This window comes from Parus major, chromosome 14 (assembly GCF_001522545.3).
Source record: "Parus major isolate Abel chromosome 14, Parus_major1.1, whole genome shotgun sequence".
In the NCBI taxonomy this organism is placed as follows: domain Eukaryota; kingdom Metazoa; phylum Chordata; class Aves; order Passeriformes; family Paridae; genus Parus; species Parus major.
The window spans coordinates 194,015-209,959 of NC_031783.1; the positions used below are offsets into that span (position 1 = coordinate 194,015).

The 15,945-nt window shown below is 43.1% G+C and overlaps 1 protein-coding gene across 2 annotated transcripts; it reads right to left on the bottom strand.

The window, feature by feature from the left end:
• Window positions 1-1,033: 1,033 nt before the first annotated feature.
• JPT2 (Jupiter microtubule associated homolog 2) lies at window positions 1,034-14,215 on the bottom strand. Of its 2 annotated transcripts, none has more exons than XM_015643230.3 (5): window positions 14,052-14,215; window positions 8,957-9,105; window positions 8,358-8,500; window positions 6,018-6,063; window positions 1,034-5,273 (listed from the first exon to the last, which is right to left on the bottom strand). In XM_015643230.3, the coding sequence occupies exons 1-5, from the start codon at window positions 14,174-14,176 to the stop codon at window positions 5,089-5,091; spliced, it is 648 nt and encodes a 215-aa protein (XP_015498716.1). In that variant the 5' UTR covers window positions 14,177-14,215; the 3' UTR covers window positions 1,034-5,088. The 2 variants fall into 2 exon arrangements, with proteins under 2 accessions (XP_015498716.1, XP_033373749.1); XM_033517858.1 differs by lacking the exon at window positions 14,052-14,215 and adding an exon at window positions 13,427-13,446.
• Window positions 14,216-15,945: the final 1,730 nt, after the last annotated feature.

Genomic DNA, 15,945 nt, shown 5'->3' on the forward strand with positions numbered 1-15,945 from the left:
TAACAATAAGGAGAGAGATGATGACCCTTCCTGGAGCAGTACCTGCTCACCTCCACTGGGCACGCTGATTGCTTACTCAGCTTTTTTCAGTAATGACCCCCTGATGACCAGGAAGCCACCTGCGCTTTGCCTGACTTCCCCATTTTTGCTGGACACCAGCACCCAATTTGCAGCTGGGATACCAGAGCTCAGCTCTGAGCTTTCAAAAAGGCAATTGCATGGCTCTCACACTTTGGTTGAGCTTGTCATGAATATGAAAGTGTGGCATTCACAAAGGTCAACATGCTGCAAGAACTGGAAGGAAACAATCAAGGTTTTTTTTTAACTTTTGTAGTATTGCACTGATTATGATTATAGGTAACAGAAACCCCCAAGCCTTACAATGTCCCCAGCCTTAGACAACCCAGGCTTTAACATTTAAGCTGCACATATTCTCTGGCAGAACATTCCTCTTGCCAAAGACACCGTAGATTGAAACACGTAAAGTATAGACTGAAGCCTTAAAGTGGGTATTAGTTCAGGCAGTTCACACTGAGTTGGACTTGGATTGCCCTTCATGCCCAAGTGCTTGCTCCCAACAGCCAGCATGTTCAACATTGACACAGTAGAACACACATCTATGTAAGTGTGTGGGAGGAGACAGTGGAGAAAAAGTCATCATCTTTATGATCTTTATGAAGAACCTGGCATAATGTTAAGTTCCTGTTACTTCAAGAGGCCCTGTGCTTTTAATACACCTGAACACAGAGGCCTGTGGTTTTGGCTTAAGCGCCATGTAACACACCCAAGCAGCAGCAGAGGAGGGGTCATGAAACCAAAGGCAGCACAGCTACTATTTTAAGTATCTGTATATGTAGGAGGGAGGAGAAAAGCAGTGGGTAAGAACACAATCAGAAGTCAGCTGAACCTAGAAAGGCTGGTAAGTAAAACAAATTCCTGCATTCCTGCTGGCTATGTGAGAGAATTTTGACCCGCTTAAGGAAGAAGAGGTTTTCTTAGGAATATAAGGAAATTGAAAGAAAGGGAAAGCCAATTCAAGATAAGACTGTCTTTATTCCCAGAAGCAAGATAAAACTACAACAATAATCAGGGCTGCTAATTTAGTCCAGTAATTTAAATCTGCCTCTTCCTGCTCACCAACTGTGTTCAAGTGGGAACAGCCTAGGCAGCCAGCTTTGCCTGCTGGGAGACTTCTGGGCATCAGTTTTTGGCCAGCAATGAATTATTACCCAGTCCACTTCTTGCACAGCTGATAACCAGTAATGACAGAAAAAGCTTACATATGACCAAGTCTCCCCACAGCCAGGATACCGTGACCTATCTTTGCTCCTTCAGAAACAATGGAAAATTCCAGCCTCCATGACAATCCATCACCTTTTTCAAAGGGAGGCGATACATGGTTTCAGCAGAGCTTCAAGCTGAAATTCAACAAGAGACACATCAGGGGCTTGGAAAAATCACTGGGTGATCACCTCTATCACAGAATCACCCAGGTAGCCAGGACTCTTGGACATCCACACACCATTAACGTGGTGATCATATTGATCATAAGCAACTCTGACAACCTTCCAGGGAACATACTACAGCAGTAACTCATTTAGTGCTTAAAAACTCACAGTAATGCTGCTTAAAACACCAACAGAGGACATTAATCTTCCTCATTGAAATTGCAATGCAGGGTGTGATGCAGTGATGCAACAGTATCGGACAGTGCTTGCTTTAAAGGTTTGGCACAGTAGCCAGCAGTCTTCACAGGGAAAAACATGCATGATCTGGCTTAACTGGCACACATGGGTATCAGGAAGGATGACACACTGCAGCTGGGCTGTTCACTAGAGCCGTGAGGTCTTGTACAGGACAGGCACAGTGACATGTTTAGGGACTAAGCACCAGATATGCCTAGAACCACATATGACTCATGAAAGTATGCAAGTCCTCCTTTAACCACTTCCTAGGCTAAGCTCACTATGGACACCATCATTTTCCTTCCCAGACTGAAACAGCAACTCAGAAAACATTCTATCCCAAGTGTTTAGCTACAAACCGGCAGCTCTGGGGAAAGCAATGAGGTAACACACACAGTTGCAAAGTGGAGGTATACTGCAGTCTACTGGAGGCTGCAGCTCAAAGGAAAGACAGTCCTTCATTGCTGATGGGCTATCAAGGACATTGCCACATTCCCACATTATGCAGATCCTACCCAAACTGTACATGCTTCAGAGGAGAGTTCTGAATTGTAAATGGCCAAACACAGAAGTCACTGTAGGAGTGAGGGCTGGCTGAGAGGCTCTGAGAGCATCACAGCCTGGAAGTTCAGGGATGAATGCCAGACACACAACAACCTGGCTGAGAGGTCACTGTGTCCAGATCGCCTAGAACTGCAATGTCAGTAGTTGCAGTACCCTTCTCTGTCAGCCAATGCAGTCTGGCACATGAAAGGTGTTTTATGCACTCACTAGAAACATACAAATAAGGGCGTGACTTCACATAAAGAATATGCCCTGCTCAAGGAGAATTACTATGTTTTTCTGCAAATAGCCTGAAATATTTAAAATATTTGAATATTTAATTCTATTTACAATATTGCTGAAGAACATAACAGAACCCCAGTGTAGTATCATGGAATGTAGTCCACAGAAAGGCATTAAGCTGATCTCTTGCTACTGTCCTACACCATCACAGATAAGAGGTGTCTGTCTCACAGGAAGCCTTGAGCAGGATGTCACAGCTCCTGAGTACAGTCCCATGTACAGAAGGCCTGAAAATATATGTGCATTTTTTCCCATTTCAGACCATAAAATTCATCAGTGTAACTATGGTGAAACAGAGTACTGACCAATTTATAAAATCAGGCATCTACAGCACAGAATGAAGTAACAAAATACAGAGATTTATTGATAACTGCATGTTCTGTCATTTGATTTCCAATCCCCTTATGTCCCAGAGAAATGCTCAGATCAATCTTACCTGAAGAGTTGAAAACACTGCTTAGATCCCAAAGAAAGAAATGCAAGAAAATTAACATAGTTTAACTAATTTAAGGCCTAGTTAGAAGTTGCTTTTAAAAGACAGGCACTAAAGCCAATGTACAACAGGTACTAAAAGATGCCAAATGCTTGGTATTGCAGGTAACATCCGCTACCAGAGCCTGAAATGTAGGAAGCAGCCTCTGGCTGACTTTTCTACATGACAGCTTCCTGTCAAGTACTGGAACAAGGAACTGGAATGGCTAATATGTCCGAGACTGAGCCAGAGGCTGGAGAGCACAGACTCAGGAAGAGCTGCTAAGAAATAAGTTTTGGAAGTAACTTAAGTTCATTCCAGGGTTGCAGTTTGAACTACTGCCCTGTTTTCCTGGGAGGAAAATTAATAGGCAGCTCCAAACCAATCTGAAAGATACAAAGGCATTTAAATCCCTACTTGCAATGGCTGTTTCTCTCCTAGCACTGCCCCATATGTTTCACTATTTGAAAAGGCAACTAAGTCTTAAAGCAGTCACCCACTGCTGCTGATACAAGGGAACTGCATGGCCTACGAAGCATTAAAATCACAGAGAAGTTTAGCACCTGGCTCAGCACCCTGTCTCAATAGCAGCAGTTCCCAGGGAACATGGGCTAGAACAGCAGTGGATATACACAATAAGGCCACTTGTTCTTTTGTGTACCTGAACAACTCCTGTTTTGATATGTCAGATTTAAAAGGTCTGTATTCAAGATATTTAATATTGAGCACCTACAGTTAACAGATATATATATATATATATCTCAGAGCTCTGGATATGATCATAAAATCCATTCAGAGAACAAACCCTCTCCCAAAAACATCTGTGCAAACATTCACATCTTCCAAACATGATTTACGATAGATTTTAGTAAGATAGATTTTAGTAATACAAACCTTCTGTTTGTGCTGGCTTTGTTTTTCCAACTAAGGTAATCTACAGCAAAATCAATTACTGCTCTAGGCTGGGGAGAACTTGCATAATTCTCCCAACCTTACCAACAAAAGTCAACAGGAGACAGTCAAAGGCAAAGGTAAGGCTGATGAAAGACAGGAGAATTCACTAACAGACTCAGCACAGGTAAAACCAAGAGGAAATTAACTGTGGTAGAGATAGGAGAACAGTCCTGATTTTCATGGGGAGCTAAGTGAACGCCAGTGCTGAAGATAAGCCCTTTCTACAGAGGCTGGGTCAGAGTGACCTGGCTGATAGCTCAGTATATTCTCCATGGTAACTGTAAACTTCCACATTGCCTCTGTTCAAAGAGTACCATAAAGCTATTGTTTGCACCCACATCTTTACCAGAAAACATACAAGCACTAAACTAGAAGCACCTACATGAAACAGCATGTTGGACTGTCACATGTGAAGAGCCAGTCACAGTAATCTGCAAATTACTAAAGGCATCCAAAAGACCTGAATACCTGGGGAGGGGAAGACCACAATCTTTACAAACATAGGATGGTTTATGAGTAAAAAGAAACTTTCAGCTTATTTTGTCCTTGTATCAGCAATCATGTGCTGCAAGCAAGAAAGGAGAAAAAGAAGCAATCACTGAAGACACTCTTAACCATGGCAGCACTACTCGTTCCAGTGGAAGGTATTTATAGTCACATGACTGCAAGTCAGCGCATGCTGTGAAGCTGCATCCCACTGCCTAGGGGAAAGCCCAGACTACCTGCTGTACTTCATAATCTTCAGGTGTGACTTCCAGGCCTCTTCCCATTCACAGTGTTTGATATGTTGGCTGAATGGATAAGCCTGATTCCACAAGAGCATGCTGAACCACAAGTTAGCTAAGAACCTAGAAGTGTGAGGAACTCACCACTAAGTAGCACTGATTTTTCACAAAGTTACACTAACATTGTGCTCTGCCACCCATCCAGGCAGGCCAATACTCACATCTTCCACAAGGCACCCATTCCCTCCCCAGCATGTCCTCCCCAAATCAACCGGTTATACTTCCTACATACTCTAACATAACCCTCATCCATCTGCCTAAGAATCTATTCACAAGCAATAGTGTATAAACTGACCTCACCACCATAGACAACAGTTTCTCCATTAGTGACAGTGACACAATAACCCTAATAGAATGCAATGCTGGATTTCCCCCCTGGTGGATTGAGAACTTTGTTGTGTGAGCGTGGCCTTGGCCCTAGTCGGGGTTCATGATTGTCTATCTTAGGTTCTGGCTCCTTCCATCGCTCCTCTTTGCCCAGAGCTTTTTTCTCGCCTCTGTCTTCCAGGTGTGGTTTGATATTTTCTGTAGCTGCATTAAAAAAAATAGATTAGATCATCAGATCACTTACTATTCTGTAGTGCACAAAGTGCCTCATCTTCTGTGGGCTGCATTTTCCGCATCTCCCATCCACAACACACCTAGGTTTCTCATTATCTGTTCATTTTTCCTGAAGGAAACATGTGCTAAGAAAAGAATTTCACTTTTCACAAAAATTCCTCTCTTCCTTCATCAATCTTTCTAACAAGGATATGAAGACTGAGCAACACCCATTCAGAATTATTTTGGCAGTTGCAGGCAATTAAGCGCTACAACGTATCAATCAATCCTTTCATACTGAGCTTGAAAGCAGGGTTCCCATAATTCTTTAACAATTAGCTCAGTAATAATATATTTTGTCAGTCAGCTGCTTAATATTTACAACTACAGAAGGCAAAAATTAACCATTTGAAAGAGATGGCAAGAGAGGAAGAGGTAACCTGATAACATGCTTTGCCATATACAAATTCCATACATATCTGTATATACACACATGGTATCACAAGCAAAGTCTAAACATACACACACAAAGTATCATGACTCACACCTGTGTTCTCATCAGTAACAAGAAGAGAACCATTTCCCCGACACAAGCAATTAGATTTCTGACTAAACTTTTCAGTTATATTATCCTAAAAATATGAGACTAAGGCTAATGTTTAAGCAGAAGCACAAGAAACTTCCTCATAGCTTATCTTCCCAAAAAGAACAAAGGAAAGAATTTATCTTGCTGACCTTCTAGCTTCTTTGGTATTTCCTCTTCTTTCAAGACAATGTGATCCTGCAAAGAAATCAAAAACTATCTTAGTGTATTATTGCTCTCAAACAGCAAATCTGTCACAAATATCCTTCTGGAAGTTTTGCTTCATTTCTAAGTTTATAGATCACTGATCAAATAAAAGTAAGCTGTGTGTAGCCCTTAATCCCTTCCATTTCTACAGAACCCCAAAAGCAGGGGCACAAATCTTCTATGTTACAGCAAGGTGCACATCTCAGACAGTTCATTGAAACATGAATGAAGAGGCTACATTAGATCACCAAAGTGGTAAGCACAGCAGTGGTGGGTTAATTGCCAGACAATTTTAGAGGTCTTCTCCAAACTTAAGGATTCACTGATTTTAACGTCAGGAATTAGGGTTCATCCTGTTCATCTGTTCATCCTGTCAAGCACCTGCTATCACATAGGAGAAGTTGGTACACACAACTACAATACAAGAAGCCCTTGAAGACCCTATTTGTATGCAGCAATCCCTGTCTTCAGCAAGTATCCCAACAGTCAGGTAATAATCAAAACATTTGAAGACCATTTCCCTGACAATCTGAATTGACTGTTGGAAATACACAGACACTTCAGAGAAGTATGTTTTCCCACCCATAAAACTCAATCTGCAGTAGTTTTTGTAAGTATGTTGTCTTCTTTCCATCTCAGTTTCTCCCCACAATTCCAATGCTCTAACTAATGACATAAGAATTTCCACAATGCTGTCCTCCATTTAGTCAGGAATTCATGGGAATTAAAGTTATATTTCTATAAAAGTACCTAAAAAGAGCGATCATCCAAATAAAGGGGTACAGAGAAACAAATCAAAACCCTCTCCTACACCAACAGCACTACTCCTGCCAAAACCTAGCTCCCAATCTTGTTTTTCCTCCTCCTCCTTTCATATGGTCCCAAATACTATTCAGAACATGCATAACAAGAAAGCACTCTGCCAACACCTTAAATTTAAGGGGAAAAACACAAAGGCAAGAAAGTTAAATTGGACTGGTTCTTTCCTCTTAAGCTTCTAGGGAAAACTAGACTTGTAGTCAGCACAGCAATAATTTGTGTCCTGGTTCCAGCCAATATGGGGTAATTTTTGCAGTGGCCAGGGAAGGCATGGCTGAGACTTGGAACTTATTCTATGCCACATCATGTGCAGGGTGTGGGGGGAAGACGTCCCTTCTGGCCGGCAGTGGTGTGGCCGAGCAGTTGGCATAGCACTGTGCTCCCTGTGGTGAGCACTCACGTGTGAACTGTTCATCCTTCTTGTACACTCCATTACTAATTTTGTTGCTGTTACTGTTCTTTTTGTATCTGATTGCTATTTCCAGTAAATTGCTCTTATCTCAACCCATGATTTTTACCTTTTACATCCAATTTCCCTCCCCAGCCACAGAAGGAAGGGGGAGGGGAGTGTGAGTGGTGCATGGTTTGGAGCATTTTCCATGGGAACACTAAACAGGGGAATACCATTCCTAAACCATGTCAGTTTCATAGAATGTTAAATTTCCATGCTATTTGACATGCCAAAAATATTATCATCATAATAGCTACTCACTTTTTCTTATTTACTTACAGTAAGGCAGCAAGTTGTAAATCTGCATATAGGTCACTTAAATACAGTAACTGGTACTGTATCCTGCTTTTTCCAAACCCAGATGTGGTCTTAACTACAAGCAACTATTACACATCCCAGCTTCTAGATAAAAACTCAACTGTATAAACTATGTATAACAACTGTAACACTATACTAAGAGACTTTTGTGTCTCTTGTACAAATCAAGTACCTGCTGGGCCTGACACCACTGATCCCAAATTCACTTTTTCACTGTTGGTCACTTAAGCTTAATCTGTTCAAGTGCTTTCAAGGTGACTGTAGATACATGTATTTAGGAGAGGTGAAGTGCACAACCAGGCCTCACAAAGGTTTATGACTGTAGCTCACCAACTTCCCAAGTCTGCATCAAAATCACATCTGCCAAACTGCAGAATAAGGAGAAATATCTCCTCCCTATCCAGTTTAAATGCCTCTTGGCTCTGCCAAGAGCTCCAGCTGTACCTCACTTATATGAAAGATCAAAGGTTTTTTGAACACACATCCACAGTCTAATTAATACTTTTACAACAAACTGCAGAGATCTGATACACCCAAATTAATAAGCTAGCAAAGAGACTTTAGGAATATGTCTAACTCAAAGTCACTCCATGCATACTCAGTTATGTTCTTAGGGAGAGTGCAGGTACATGAGAGAGCACAACAGGACCCTAGAGCTGCTGGCTTCTTGATCTGACAGCAACAGAAGTACAAATACCTTGGGTTTGTTCGGGTGTGCTCGCACAATGCTAGGAGAGACAGGAGACCCAAAGATATCACTTGTCTTCCCACCAGGTGGATTCATGCGTAGACGAGGCTGAGTAGAACTAGAATCCTCAAAAATGCCACTTTCTTTTCCTCCTGCAAGGCAGTTGTTAAGAATTTTTTTCCTAGATTACTTTTTCACACTATAGTAAAAAAATAAAAAAAAAAAATGTAATTTAAGGACTTCTACAACCCTGCTGCCTAGGGACTTTGTCTTATTTGCCTAGCTGAAACCCTTTATTACAATTCACCTGTGGTTCTCAAATTGAGCTAACTGCTGATACAGCTCTACAATAGAAGCTGTTTCATCAATTCATTTCCTCAGTTTGGAAAGAATTAAGATTTGAATGGCATGCTAAAAAGTCTGTGAACATACAGATCACTGAAATATTCATATATTCAGAAGTCTGAAGAGATTTGATGCTTAACCCTACTCAGTATATAAAAATGCAACATAAAAAGACAGATCCCAGTGTTCCAGTTTAGGAACACAAAATCATTCTATGCCGCAATTCAGAGCCCAATCACACAGAAAGAGGGGGCAGCTTTTACCTGGAGGGTTTGTTCTTTTTGGAATGTTCTGAGGTTGTTCTGATGCTCCAAAGATATTGGATGCCATTCGGTGTGGCCTGCTTGAAGAAGACACTTCTTCTGTACTCCCAAAAAGATTACTAGAGTCTCCCCCTGGGGGCTTCAATACTCTGTATTATAGAATGAGAAACAATATCCAAAAGTTCATTTAAAATGTATAGCATTTAACATATTTGATATCCCCTTCCCATTCTCTCCTTGTATATAATTATCCTGATTTTAATTTACTTTAGGTAAAGTAAATTCTGTAAAATACTTCTGTAAAGTAGGTTCTGCTACATCCATGAAGTATTTACATTTCAAGAGCTGTTTAAATATTCTTAAGTTCAGCACAAATATTGCCAACCTCCTGGTCAGTCAACTTGATCATTAAGGTATCTATGATTACATGGAATGATCCTAACACTGCCACCTACACAAATGGCTATGCTGTCTGTGCTGTTCCAGAATTTCTTCACAGGGAGAATGGGATACTTCACTGGAATGGGCTGACCAGGGCAGTGGTAGAGTCATCATCCCTGAAGGTGTTCACAAAATGACTGAATGTGGCACTTAATGTTCTGGTCTAGTTAACAAGCAGTCATACTTTGAACTCCATGATTTCAGAGGGCTTTTCCAACCTTAATGATTCTGGGATTCTGTATCAAAAATAATTTTTGCAGTTACATCTACCAATTACCCACAGTCTTAGCAGCTGAACAAAGGTAGTAGCTCAATTATACTATTAATCTGAACCCTTGATCTGGAACCTAAAGAATCCTTTGCTTTTAAACCAAGAGAACAGTTACAAATTGCAAGACCTCGATCCTACTCAACTTGAATATAATTCAAATGTCAGCGAATTGTTACAACCCCTCCTCTCCCTAGCACTGTTACAGCAGCACATCATTACAGGTGAGCTACACCGAGCACAAAATGAAGCTCCTCTTGGTGCCAAGATCTACTCTAGTTTAAGATTTAATTTCACAAAAATAGAGATATTTGGCTACTCTGTCAGAAAATGAGCTTTGTGTGCATTTCAGATCTCATGATGCAGAAAGCAGTTTTAGGCCTTTTGGAAAGGAAGAGATAAAAGTTCCTATTTTAGTCTGGGGATAGTTTATATACACAGTACTAGCCTCAAAGGGACTGTCTTAGCTGGCCAATTTCAATATTTTAATCTTTAGTACGACTGTGGATTCAATTAATGCCTTCAGCTTAAGGAGTAACTAGAATTTCAGCAGATAGGACAACTCCTTGTCCAAAGCACAGGTTAGATCATATAAAGCTTATTTATTTACAATTTAGTGTCTAATGGACTACAGATCCACTAGCCTCCGTGCTCTCCATGTATTTTAGAAGACTTAAACCCACTATTAAAGCAGACACTGTATAGGTAAATTATGAATTTCAATCATTCACAATGGTCTAGAAATCATGAGGCAGTTGAAGTATTTAAAGTGGGGAGACTGAAAGAAAAGGGAACTCTACAAAAAAGTAGTTTGGGAAGGGTCTCTGTTAAAATAGATTCCTCTTACATAATTTAAATTATTTTTGACTTTTTCTGTTCTTTTCAGTTATTTTTTAACTGCACTTAGTCTTTTTTGCATTCCAGCTACACTAAGTACACCAGCCAAGAGACTGAAAGGAAGTAAAAAGCTGTTTATACAGCTGGAGTCTCTTACACTCCAGATTTACTCAATTTACCATGCTGTTTGCTTAACACATGCCTACAAGCAGAGGGGGGAATAATAATATAACTACATTCAGATTTTTTTTGGTTTAAGTAAAATAGCAAGTCATAAGAATCAAATTACTTCTCATTCCTGCAATGGGTTTTAATACCTATGCAGAAAGAAATTCTAGAGAAAATCCATTTTAAGATTATAAATATTGATAATTCGGTAAAGAAACTTCATCAAAATAAATCTAATACTGATTAATCTTATACTGTCCTCTTATTTTCATCTTAGTATCACTAAGAAAACCATACTGTGGAACAACTTAACTAGAGGTATGGTTACCAGGTAAACCACATGATGCTTACAAGGTGGAAATCAAGTACAAGAGTACAAGTACCTCTTCTGCCAGCATCAAGCAAAATGATGTCTTTACATACACAATGTGGATTTACCACCTCAGTTTCAAGAATTTCAAAATGCTGGGAACCTCCCAAGCATTACATAAACTTTCATATGGCAGTGACTATGGCAGTGACAGCAGGTTAATAAAATTTGAACTAATACAAAGTCAGATAACTAAGTCATTCACAGGAATTACCAAAAATAAGCTTGAAATACAGCAACGAAGTCTGTCAGCTGATGCCAATAAAGAGGGCAGGGCTTTGCGCTCATTCCCTCCAACCAAATATCTGGGAGACTACAAAGCTATTTTCTTGTTGTGTAGCCTCTAGAGCACTGCTGGCCTCCTCTACTACCACATACTCATTTCTAGAGCAGTAAGACATGCAAGTCCCCCAAACCAAGGAAGAAAATCAGATTTCACTTGTAAATCCCACCAAAGGAAAAAAGCATGCTAAACTTGGCAAGTCGAGCTGCTTCAACAGAGTACACAGGAATTTAATACATACTGTACAGTAACTTTAGTTTATAGTCATTTTAGTTTACATCAGTATTATGCCAGCTTATATGGAGGCGTTTTTGTTCCTTTTAGCCAGGTAGGCTGGGTTTTTCTTCCTTTGGGAAGGTGTTGTTTTTTTCTTTCAAATCACGAAAAAACAACCCTTTGTCTTCTACAAAATCTTAAATCTGCCTTTCTCTCCCTCCCCTCCAGCAGACCAGAAGTTTGTGAACTCCTCTAAAACAGCTAAATCAAGACCCCTATTCTTCAAGTTTAAAAGCCCTTACTAATTGCTTTTTTCTCTTCTGGCAAATTTGAAGAATTTTTATTAGTTGTTCTGATCTTTTTTTTTATCCTCTACATTCTAACACACTTGAATTTGAATGCCCTTTCCTCATTAAGCCTTTCAGCCAACCTATGGAAGCCTTATCCATTACATCAAGACACCCTCTACATATATGTTTGGTTTTTTTTAATCCTGCCTGAAAGTTAAACACTGAAGTTTTACCAGTTTTCAGACTGTTCTAATATGGTAGATAAAAGATGCATTATACATAAGAAACTAGCAAAAAGCAGGTGTTGAGGTTTGGAACTGCAGGCTCTAAAACAAGGCCAGAGGTCCTGGGGCGCTCCTGCTGTGGGATCAATAGAAATTCACAGCTCATTAAACAGCTCACTCACATACAAACAGCAAGCTGTCTTAAGCAGCCATATTCTTGATCTGAAAGCTCCAAAATACTCTACAGTGGCCTCGATGGGACTAGAGGAACACGAGTATTACATTTCCAAGGTGGTTAAATTTACCATCGTCAGCTCTTTGCAGTAGTTGTGAAACTGCTCATACACCGGATGAATCAAGGGTATGTTAATACAATGCATCTTTATAGTGCACAACAACGGAACAACTCTGTCCTGCTTTGCTTTTAGAAGCTCTTAGAAATACAATTCAATGTTTTATTTTAAAAAACCAAAACTTCCTTAAAAATACAAAGTGTCATTGCTGAAGTTTAATAAAGTAAAACTAGGCAGTTAATTCAATTCAGCAAACTAGCTGCTTGCTCTATCACTGTACACATTTACAGGATCACTAGAAACATTTCACTGGACAATTAAGTGAAAGCTTTCACTTATTTCACTTTCTTTGCATCATTTACTTCTAACAGCAATACCCCCGTATTATGAAGTTCTCAAAATGCAAACACTTGTTTATAATTTTCTAGGAAAGATTTTCACACTAGGAAGACCTTCCCCGCCCCCCCCCCCACTTCCACAGCTGGTGGTGGTTGCTGCAGGGATTTGGAATTAGGCTCAATTTTAATTAGAGCGACTTCTACATACCAAGAACTGAAAAAGGATTTGCATTCTCACTAAACAAAGTTTTGTTCAGGGAATGAACAGAATAAGCTGTGTCTTTAAACCAGGTACTGTTCCCCTTGATGGCACAGGCCACGAGTCAATACAGTAAACACCTCAGAGACCACGCTGCAAACCTGCTAAAGGAAGTTCCTGCGGTGCTGACACGGGCTCTGGTACAGAGCTGTGAGAGGCTCCAGCCTGCTCTCAGGCACCAAAAACACACCCTGACACGGCAACGGGGAACACGCGGTAAGACTTTTGCTCGCTGTTAACTAACACGTGGCAGTGGTTTGCCCGGAAACCAAATTTATGCGTTAAAACGTGGTTTCGAAATTACTATGAGAACAGACACTTCTCAGAGACTACAAGGACAGCGCATCCTCAAGTCTTCTAAAACCAGGTCACAGCTTGGAGCGACTGGAATGCGGGAAAGCTTAAAGCGTTCTTAGACAATTTAGAAACCCTTCCTCCTTCCCGCACGCGACACCCTCGCAGATAGATTATCACCGCACTCACGCCCTGCGGTATTCAGCGTATCTGCCCTGCTCCAAAGCAAGCAATATACTTCGTAGGGCGAAAACAAGCCGACATCTGCTTCTGCAAGCGTTTGTGCTGAATCCTCCCTCTTACAGCTTCACAGGAAGTAGCTGGGGCCCCTCGCTTCCCTTTAGAAGAAACACGGCGGGAGAAGGTGCTCCCCAGCGCTAGGCCCTTCTCCCCGCGCCGGAGTCCCTGCAGGAGCTCTGGGGTTAGGACGGGCGAGGCACCCGTGGGCGCCGCGCCCGGCCCTGGGGCTCTCCCCATGTGCCCCAAGCGTGGCGGCCTAAGCCCCAGGCAGCACCGACGGGAGCGCAGTGTGGCCGCTCCCCGCCCAGCCCAGCCCCCGGGGAGCGGGACAACTAAACTGAGGCACGGCTAAGGCAGGAGCCGCACGCTGGCTTCTATCCGGCAATACGGGAGGTATGAGGCTACTCAGGGGGGATCCGATCTCCTCGGCCTGAGCCTACATCCCCGCCCCCCTCTCCCCCTCACGGCCCTCAGCCGGAGCCCGCACCTCCCACGCCTGAACAAAGCCCCGCCGAGGACTCCGAGCAGCCGTACTCTTCCCTCCCGCCCCGCCGAGCGTCCCCAGCCGCCCCACCTGGAGCTAGGCTTGGCCGGCTCAGCCTCAGTGCCCTGGAACATGGTGGCACTCTGGAGCTCCACTCCGCAGCCCACTGCAACCGCGCCTCGGGGAGAGCCGGCCACCCCGCCTTGCCCGGCCATTGGCCCATTTAGCTGCCCATCATGACGAGCAGCCTATCGAACGCAGTCCACCCAACTCGAGATCCCGCCTGGTCATCCAGCCTTGCAGAGGGAGGGAAGCTTAAAACTACCGGGGTCTGGCTCATCCTGAACGCCTTCCATTGGTCACACTGCCCGTCCGTCAGAGGCAACTGCACAGCCATTGGCTGAAGGAAGGGCGGGGCGAGCAGATGGAGGGCATTTAAGGGACGGGGCGGGGTTGGTGTATGGGCTGTAGTAGCGGAGAGGGGTCGCTGAATCTTAGTCGTACAGTTGGGACCTTATGTAAGGGTTTCACCTCGACATGGTGATGCAAAGCAGCAAACTGGAGGAAGATCATAGTACGGAAAAACCTCAGAGAGGACCTCGTAACCTGCTGCCCTCCACAGCGTTTCCGAGTCCTAGGATACCCGAGCAGCAGTCCCGAGCCTCACCCGTCCCTCAGGCGCAGAGGGAGCGTTGCGCGGCGCAGCGCGGGAGATTTAAAGTGGCTCCAGGGAGCGCGGGCAGTTTGCTCAGTTTCCGGTCATTACAGTTGCTGAGAAAACTTAAATGTATGATGCCCACTCAGCAGGAAACAGAGTCCCCTAAACTCACCAGAAAAGATGTGGTGGCTCAGACTGAAGACCCAAAAAATCATGCAAAACATGCAAAAAACCCTATGGAGCCACACAGATTTCAGGCCATAGCTCACGTCTGAGCCTGTCAGTGGATTGTATCAGTGATGGGCAGCTGCATCAGATATGACCAGGTGGATGACCTGCCCAGCCTGGTAGCAGAGCTACAAGACAAACTAGAAAAGTTGAGAAGTATTAGAAAATCAAAGAAGGACATAGACTGGTGGGGCCATGCTCTGGCCTCCCTAAGACAGGATCAGCCAACAGAAAAGAGATCCTCTATCCATCCCCTATCAAAGAGCAGGTACCAATTGTGAAGTAAGAAGGAAGTGGAGGGCAGTCCATACTTGAGGAAGCAAGCCAAATTCTTCTTTGCCCACCTCACTTTTCCCTCACGGTATCCTCACAGGCAAACTCAAGAAAAGTGGGTTGGATGAGTCGACAGTGGGATGGATTGAGAACTACCTGAATGGCAGATCCCAGAGGCTTGTGATCAGTAGTACAGTGTAAGGTTGCAGAACTGTCACCAGCGGTGTCCCCCAGGTCTCTGTTGGGCTCAGTGTTGTACAACTTGTTTACAACTTGTTTATCAATGATTGGATGGAGCAAATGCCTCCTCAGCGAGTTCACTGCTGATACAAAACTTGGAGGAGTGGCTTGGTACCTCAGAGGGTTGTGCAGCCCTTCAGAGGGACTTCAACAGCCTGGGAAGATGAGTAGAGAAGAACCTTCTGTAATTCAACAAGGGGAAATGCAGGTCCTGCACCTGTGGAGGAACAGGCCTGGTCAGCACTACAGGCTGGGAGCTGACCTGCTGGGCAGCAGTGCTGCAGAGCAGGACCTGGATGTCCTGGTGCACAGCTATCTGTCCCTGACCAGCTCTGTGCCTTGGGGCCAAGGTTGAGGGAGATGATCCTGCCCCTCAACCCAGCCCTGGTGAAGCCACATTTGGAGCACTGTGTACACATCTGGGCCCCACAGTACAAGAGAGACATGGAGCTCCTGAAGCAGTTCTATCAGAGTGCTACTAAGATGATCAAGGGTCTAGAGACTCTCTCTTATGAGGAAAGGCTGAGGGAGCTAGACCTGGTCAACCTTGAGAAGAGATGGCTGAGAGGGGACCTCATTAATGTG